Source organism: Gracilinanus agilis, unplaced genomic scaffold (genome assembly GCF_016433145.1).
Source record: "Gracilinanus agilis isolate LMUSP501 unplaced genomic scaffold, AgileGrace unplaced_scaffold57779, whole genome shotgun sequence".
Classification (NCBI taxonomy): Eukaryota; Metazoa; Chordata; class Mammalia; order Didelphimorphia; family Didelphidae; genus Gracilinanus; species Gracilinanus agilis.
In genome coordinates, this window is record NW_025393330.1 from 1 (window position 1) to 8858 (window position 8858).

General features: G+C 42.4%; 1 protein-coding gene across 1 annotated transcript; it reads left to right on the forward strand.

Moving 5' to 3' along the window:
- Window positions 1–29: 29 nt before the first annotated feature.
- On the forward strand, window positions 30–5368 carry LOC123256317 (guanylyl cyclase-activating protein 1-like; the record flags this gene model as incomplete). Its single annotated transcript, XM_044684961.1, has 3 exons — window positions 30–179; window positions 4598–4691; window positions 5211–5368. Coding segments are annotated over 3 exons (402 nt in total), but the record flags the coding sequence as incomplete, so codon positions are not given.
- Between the last annotated feature and the right edge of the window lie 3490 nt (window positions 5369–8858).

Here is an 8858-nt window from a genome sequence, read left to right on the forward strand (position 1 = left end):
CCCTCATAATCCTGTCTGTTCTTACCTAGGATGGTTACATTGACTTTATGGAGTACGTGGCTGCCCTGAGCCTGGTCTTGAAAGGGAAGGTGGAACAGAAGCTTCGCTGGTACTTTAAGCTGTACGATGTGGATGGCAACGGCTGCATTGACAGAGGGGAGCTGCTCAACATCATCCGGGTAACTTAAGGTGACCAGATAGTCTGGTTTGGTCCAGACTGTCCCAGTTATTTCAATAACCTGGGCAAGCATCCTAGGAAATTCCTACTTGTTCTCCTGTATGAGGAAAATAGCTGTAGTCCAACTGTGAAATGCTCCTTCTTATTTGGTGAATGACAATATCTAAGGTGTCCACACAACAGGAAAATATCTGTAGACCAACTGGGAACCCCTTTTCCTCTCTCTAAATGACTGTATCTAAGCTGGCCCTTCATAATACTTAAGAGTTTGACTCTAACTTTCTTTAGGGTTTTTAGAGAATGAAGAAAATTCAAATTCTCTCATTCATTGACTGATCAAGAGATCAGTGGTATGCTGGCATATATTTACAACAAGCTCTGTAAAGAAAAAAAATGTAACCATGACACACTTTTTAATTTAATCTGCATTTGTTGTTGTTGTTCAGTTTCAGTCATGTCAGACTCTTTGTGACCCCATTTGGGGTTTTCCTTACAAAGATATTGGAGTGATTTGCCATTTTCTTCTCCAGCTCATTTTACAAATGAGGAACTGAGACAAACAGAGTTAAATGACTTGCTCAGGGTCCCTCGGCTAATAAGGGTCAGATTTGAATTCAAGAAGATGAATCTTTCTGACCTCAGGCCCAACACTGTATCCATTACAATATCAAGCTAGCTGCCCTATAATCTGCATTATTAATATTTTATCCATCACTTTCTTGAGTTTAGAAATCAATGGAATAATAAATCATCTTGATTTGTAGCTTTTGCTAATTTCTGCATTGTAAATTTCTGAAAATTTAACAAGACCTTGCTGCAGTCCTATCCTTACTTCTGCTCTTTTCTCTCCCCTTTCCCTGGCTAATTAGAAATAAGCCTTTAGCTCCTGGTGTCTAAGTCCTCCAATCCCACCTACTTTTCTGTCTCCTGAGGGGACCAGAAGGTTTTGAGAATTGAGATGAGACAGATGCCTTGACTATCACAGGTAGCAGGAACGGGCATGAGAGCAGCAGAGACTAAATTTTGGGAGAGTTGAGTTTGGCTCTCAAATGCTCCATTAATGAGTATCTCACAGTACAAATGGAAGTCAGGAAACTTAGATTCTGGTCTAGTCAGGCTGCACCTTCAGTATCATCTTCTGTTCTCATCTCCAGTTTAGGAAGGATATTGATAATGTGTCCAGAGGAGGGTGACTAGTAAAATGGAAAGTCCCTGATGGTGGAGATTATGGTGCATGTGATGAAGGGCCTTGAGTTCAGGTAACATGAGGATCTGTTGAGAGACCTGGGGATGTTTAAGCTGGAGAAGAAAAGACTCAAGGCTTGACAGAGAGTATTTGTAGGACTATCCGATGGTAGAGGAATTGGACTTGTTCTGTTTAGCTTCAAAGGACTGATCTAGGACTAATGGGTAGAAAGAGTGTTGGTTCTGGAGTCAGATATCAGTTGTTATTGTTCAATTGTGTCTGACTCTTTGTTGGACCCCTTTGGGGTTTTCTTGGCAAAAGATACTGGAGTGGTTTGCCATTTTCTTTTCTATTGTGTTCCCATTTTGCAGTTGAGGAGCTCAGACAAAAAGGGGTTAGGGGACTTGCCTAGGGCCACACAGCTAGTATATAACTGAGGCTGAATTCGAACTCAGGTTTTCTACGTCTTCTATGTCTATTATCTATCTACTACATCACCCAGGTATAAACAATGATAACTGTCCTAAAGTGGTCTGGGCTGAATTCTCTCAGTAGTTTGCTTGCCCTTGGAGTCTTCCTGGAAAGGCCAGATGATGACTTGTTAAGGATATTTATAGGGTAAATTATTTTTCTCGTATAATTTGAATTAGATGGTTGTGGAGGTTCCCTCTACCTCTACAATTCTGTGATTTAGAGATTGAAGATCTGGCTCTCTCTGTTAGTAATTTGCTGTGTAACCTTAGGCAATTTTGCCTCTGAACCTCGGTTTTCTTATCTATAAAAAGAGATGATGATGCTCCTACCAAATTCACACCATCATGGTGAGGAAAGTGTTTTGCTGATCTTAGAACTCTGGATACTGTGTGATGTGAATTACTGTTAGTATCTTCACTTTAGTGGGTTGGTTGTGAGGATCAAATGAGAATTGAGATGAAAGAAGGAGCTATAGAAATGTGAGGTCATGTGATTATACTATCTTACTGACCAACATCTTGAGAGCAGGGACTTAAAAAATTTTTTTTTAATTAAAAAAATCCTTACCTTCTATCTCAGATCCAAGGTATAAGAGAGGTAAAGGCTGGGCAGTTGGGGTTAAGTGACTTGCCCAGGGTCCTACATCTAGGAAGTGTCTGAGACCACATTTGAACCCAGGACCTCCTTTCTGCAAGCCTGACTCTCTATTCACTGAGCCACCCAGCTGCCCTTTAAGGATTGGTATTAATCTTTCTTTGTATCTCTATTTCTGAGAACAGTGCATGGCATACAGTAGGCACTAGATAAATGTTTATTAACCGACAGAGAATGTAAGAACACAGAACATAGAGTGTAAGAGCTGGAAGAGACCTTAGAACAAAGAACATTAGGACACAGAACATAGAATGTCAAGGCTAAACAGGACCTTAGAATACAGAATGTGAGAGAACAGAGCACAGACTGAGCTGGAAGAGACCTTAAGTACATAGAATGTTAGAACACGGAAAAATGACTGTCAGGGCTGGGGGGGATCTTGGAACATAGGATGCTAGAATATACAACACAGACTAGAAAGACTTTAAAACATAGGACACAGGACATTGAATTCCAGAGGCGGAAGGGGACTTAGCCCAGAGAATATTAATATACAAAAAACAGATGCTCAGAGTTTGAAGGGATCTCAGAGATCATTTAGCCAAATCCCTTCATTTTACAGGTGAGGAAACTGAGGCCCAAAGAAAAGATTAGTTTCTGTGAAGTCACAAAGTAAATAGTAGAAATGGTATTCAAACTCAAGTATTCTTCCTTTATTGTCATAAACTGAGCACATTTTGTGTGTCTGGCCCTGGGCGAGGTACTGTGGAGAATGCAGAGAAGCATAGCATGAAAGGGGCAGCTCCATGGAACTGGAATTAGGAAGATGAATCTTCCTGAGTTCAATCTGGCCTTAGACACTTTCTAGCTGGGTGACCCTGGGGAAGTCTCTTTACCCTATTTGTCTCAGTTTCCTCATCTGTAAAATGAGCTGGAGAAGGAAATGGCAAACCACTCCAGTGCCTTTGCCAGGAAAACCAAAATGGGAGTCATAAAGAATCTGACATGACTGAAATGACTAAACAACAACATAAGGCATGAGAAGTATGAAAGTCCTATGTTGAATGATGAGTTGGACTAGAGCATTAGGAAGTCATAGAATCATTGCACTGCCAGGGAACTTGGAGAGCAAGGTAATGCACTCCTCATTTTAAAAAGCTGCTAAAGTCCTTTCCAACTCATAAATTTCAGTGATTCTGCATAGTATCTGCCCTCAGAGGAGCTCCCACTCTTAGAGATAACCTACTTCTCTCTCTCTAGTTTAAATTTTACGTGCCCCTAATTCTCTTTCTCCCTCCTCTAAGTCACTGTGCCTCTTCTCCAGAAATGAGGATTGAGGGAATGGAGAGAAACAGTTAAATTCAGAGGCTCCCCTAACTATAGCTCAATCAGGCTGGACTAGATGACCTCTAAAGTTCCTATTCTGTCCCCCATTATCAAAAGACATTAAAAAACAAAACCCTTTACCTTCTATCTTAAAATCAATATTAAGTATCAGTTCCAAGACAGGAAAGAGGTAAGGGGTAATTGGGGCTAAGTGACTTGCCCAGGGTCACATAGCTAGGAAGTGTCCAAAGCCAGGTTTGCACCCAGGACCTCCTGTCTCCAAGCCTGGGTCTCTATCTCCTGCCATACGTAGCTGCCCCTACTACCACCAGATATGTTGTGACTTGAGCAGCAAGACTTTACTCCCCAGCAACGAAGCTGATTTCCTTCTTTGTTTGAAGAGGGACCACCATACTTTGTGACCTGAGAAGGGTATTAACTCTGTGGGGAACATGGTGGAGAGCAGCTTGCCAAGGAGCCCAGGTATTTGGGAATAAACTCTTTCCTTCCAATTGCACAAGGGAAGACAGCAATAGTTTTTTCCAATGCTGCAGCTTGCAAAGACAAAGTCAGAAATCTTTTTGACAAGAGCACTGCTCTAAGTCTACCGTTATTTGGCATGAATGTGACAGATTATGCAGGACAAGTTAAGAAGCTACTAGAATGAATGGAAAATGAGATTCCTTCAGATCTAGAGCTTAGGTGCCAAGGAACTCCGATGACCTGTCCTGCTCCGCCACCTGCTGTTGATATCCTGATATTGCATTCCTTCTCCAGGCTTGTCCTCTTGGAATCTGATCCCTCCAGCCCTCATCCAAGCTTCTCTTGTTTCCCCCTAGGCTATTCGAGCCATTAACCCTTGCAGTGATTCAACCATGAGTGCGGAGGAATTCACGGACACAGTGTTTGCCAAGATTGATATCAATGGGGACGGTAAAGGAAGAGCTTTGATGGGAGGGGGAATGACAAGAATGGGACCTGTCTCCTTCCACCTGAACCCTCTTCCCCCATCCAATGTCTATCCATGTTCTTTTCTGTCCGTCCATTCAAGCCCTGGTCTACTGGTTCCATATTGACTTTTAGAGGTTATATGCAACCCTGGCCATGGATCCTGGACTCTTCTGAGCTTCCACACCCCAATTCTAGGCTCATGGCTCCATCCCTAACTCCCATGTCTCCAACATGTTCTGCCAAAACTTCAGCTGGCTTCCCCATCTCCAATTAGCCTCCCTTCTTCTGATTCTGGAGCCTTCAACCTGTCTTCTGTCCTTCTTTCCAGACTTCTTTGTCCCACTCCAGATCCTTTCAGCCCTTCTCTACTGATTCCCATGCCCCACCTCTGTATTCTGGACTTCCTTCTTTCTACTGGTCTGTTTGCCCTGCCCTCCCGCTGGACTTTAAGCCCACATTCCCCACTCAGGGACTGATTCCATCTTTTCTCCCCCTCTCTAGGTGAGTTATCTTTGGAGGAATTCATGGGTGTCCAGAAGGATGAGATGTTGTTGGACACACTGACCCGAAGCTTGGACCTTACCCACATTGTTCGCATGATACAGAATGGTGGGCAGAGTGAGGACCAAGGACAAGGGGAAGATGGGGCAGCTGGGTGAGCCCCAAGAGAGGATCTGGGCCATCATCGCTGAGGGCTAGTTTTGTATTCTTTTTTAAAATATATATTATATATTATGCAGCACCTACATGGGTTTCAGTTTATTTCCTTTCACAATGTTAATGGGCCATTAGGGCTTCTGACCCTACAAGCAACATCGTGTCACTAGTGGGTAGAACTTTGCATTTGTAGTCAAGAAAATCTGGACTTGATTCTTCTCATTAGCCAAGTGACCCTGCTCACATCATTTAACTTCCTAGAGTCTGCTTTTCCTCATGTGCAAAATGAAGGGGGTGGTTCTAAGGTCTCTTCCTAAAGCTATGATCCTATAGCTGATTTCCTGAGGGTCATGGGACCTGATCCACAGGGTATAATCTGGGAAGGATTCTGGCTTGCTGAGGAGGGAGAAGCCTGGAGCCTGAGTCATTTGCCCTGGTCTTCTTGAGTGAATTAGTAGGTGGATTGGGGTGTGTGTGGGTGGGCAGGGTTTATTTTACAATCCTAAAATCACAATATCTCAAGATTGAAAGGTATCAAAAGCATTTCATTCTAACCTTGACCTGAGCACAAATGCCTTCTACAGCATCCCTGACAAGTGATCTTCCAGCCTCTAAAAGCCAGTCCTAGGCTTCTCCTTAGTCTTGTCTTGCTCCTTCTCATTCTTCGAAAGTAGGGATGGGAATGGGTGGCCACTGAAGAATGGAAGGGGAAAAGATCTTCCAACACCAATTTCCCTTCAGGGAGTTCTCAATCTATCCTGGGCGATTCACTCATTCAATAAACATTAGTAGCTCCTTATTGTGTATGAACCCCATACTAAGCACTGGAAGGCTCAAAATTTAGATAAAACAGAGTCCTCACCTTTAAAGATCCAAGTAAGAATTAGTCTATGAATCATCTCACCTATTCCCTGCTGCCCAGGGTAGGGCTTCTAGTGAGGGCAATGGATCTAGTACTTTAGGGAGCATAGGAAAAGGGAGAAAGCCAAGACAGTCTGGCCTGCTTACCTTTTCAGAGAGGTTGAAGAGAGCCATCAGCAGCTTCAGATAATCAAGAATAATTATCTACACTGAAGCCATGATAGCACTTTCTCATTCTCATTGCTACAGGCACCCAGCAGCATCCAGAAGTCTGTGTGTGTGTATTTCTTGTGTAAGGCATGCATACAGAGATTGGGCATATATGTGAGCTGTGGATTTGTATGCTGGATATGTGTATTTTGAGTGTGGGTGCATATACATATGGAGTGTGTATATATATATGCATGTGTGTGTGTGTGTGTGTGTGTATTTCACACGGACGTCAGTGGTGTTCCATAGAATTTTTATTTTTACCAACCTTACAAAGATTGAGTGATTATATTTATTCAACAAGTGTTTATTGAGAACCTGCTATGTACTAAATGCTATTCTCCCCTCTCCTTCTCATCCTTTACACAATTGCCAAGACAATATTACAAGTCTGACCTTATTACCACCGACTTCAAAGCCTGCAGCACCCTTGGCTTCTCTTTTATTTATGGAATAAAATAGAAATTCTTTAGTCTGATATTGAAGGTCTTTTGTAGTCTGGCTCTAAATCTTCCCAGATTTACTTCTTTCAATGAATATTCCAGATAAATAATGCTACTTGGTACTCTACAAACTCAACATGCCATTTCTCATTTCCATTCTTTTGCACAAACCATTCTCCCAGGTCTGATGTAACATAGTTTGCTCTGGCCCAACTCTCTCAGGTCTAGGCCTATTGCATTTTACCTGTACTCAGGGTTCTCTGGTCCCCTGAAGGACTTGTAGAGATCTTTTCTTTGTCATTGGCTCAAATTCCCCCATTGATTGTGTTTCCCCCATTTTAGGGACCCAAAGACCCCAGTTTCATTTAACCACTTAACATCAGATTAGCTTTTACTAAAAGATCAAAGTCTTTCTCAATCCTCCTTAATCTCAGTGCCTTCTCTCTATGATTAGCTCTAATTAGGCTGTATATATCTTGTTTATATATAATTATTTGCATGTTGTCTCCCTATTAGACTTTGAGTTCCTTGAGAACAGAGACTGTTTTTTGCTATTCATTATATCACCTATGCTAGACCCATAGTAGGAGTTTAATCATCTGGTCTCTGAAGAACTGGAAGGGAAATGAGGATTACAGTTTAGCTCAGTTGGTACTTACCATTAGTCCTACCAAGTTCAAGTCCAAAGCTAGCAGTGCATCCCTGACTTAGTGTTAGCCCACTTACATGATCCATTCATTCTTGGATTCCCATAGCTTTGTGGTTTTAATTCTAGGCTATATTGGAGCCTCCACTCTATACCTAGAAGGGAAAAGATCAAAGGCCAAAGCTCTGGTGCTTTGGGCCACAAGACCTAATAGGAGGAAGGGGAAGGAAGTGTTTTTTGGGCCATTTGGCACATAATATGTGTGAAAGAGTCTTTCACCGTCAGATAGAAATGTAAAGAAAAGCCCTAGTAAAGTTCAGTCAGTTTTAAAGATGCAGATGATTTCAACTATGTAGTCAATGGATAAAGACTACTCCTAACCCCAGTGTAACCTAATTTTGGAATGTCCACGCATAAGGCAACTGGCTCCAGTTTCTGGGAAGTTGGTCTTGCAATGTTTTCTGCTGGTGATTGTAACCATCTTAATCAGGTATGTGGTCTAGGCATGTGCCAAACCCTCATTGTGCCAGAATGTACTTTCTCTTCAACTCTTCTCTGACTATTCTTCTTTAGAGGAAGAAGGTTGCTCAGGTACCATCTTCTTTGATATTTTCCTTTGTCTTTCTAGGTATTAGTGCCTCTCGTATNAGTATTGTAGGGATCCAGTGCCTACATATTGGGTAGGTAAAACTGGGTTTTCAATATACTCAACATTTTCCACAAATGGTCCATTGCTAATGTCATTATGATATCCTGATGAACACTTTGACCATTACAGGATCGGAAGGCATGGAATATGATATTCAGGAAGGCAAAAGATCCAGGTTTACAGCCCAGAGTCACCCATCCAGCAAAACTAAGTATATTCTTTCAGGGAAAAAAGTGGTTGTTCAGTAAGATAGAAGACAGAAACATTCCTGAGGAATCAGCCAGACCTAAACAAAAAATCTGAAGTCTAAACCCCAGACCCAACAAAAGGGAGGATTTCTTGAGCAGAAGTGTCTCTCCTTCCTCCCCTTTGATTGATTGGTCACAATCTCTCACTATTTCACTGAATTGACTGACCCGTGCTACTCCCATATAATCCAGTAGGTGGCCCTGGTGAGCAAGGCAGAGCTCTTTCCATCTTCCCCTCAGCCTGAGTATGTTCAGGGAACTTGCTCTTCTTTTCCTTGGCAGGATGGGGGCAGGCTTGGAAACTGGGTGGTGGACCTTCCCTAGCAATCCACTCCTCCATCTCTTCATGGAGGTGACGATCTTCAAATCCTGGCTGACTCTGCTTTGAAGTGGGAAGGGATTTCTTTGAATACTGTAACTCCTTTTTAAACAAAT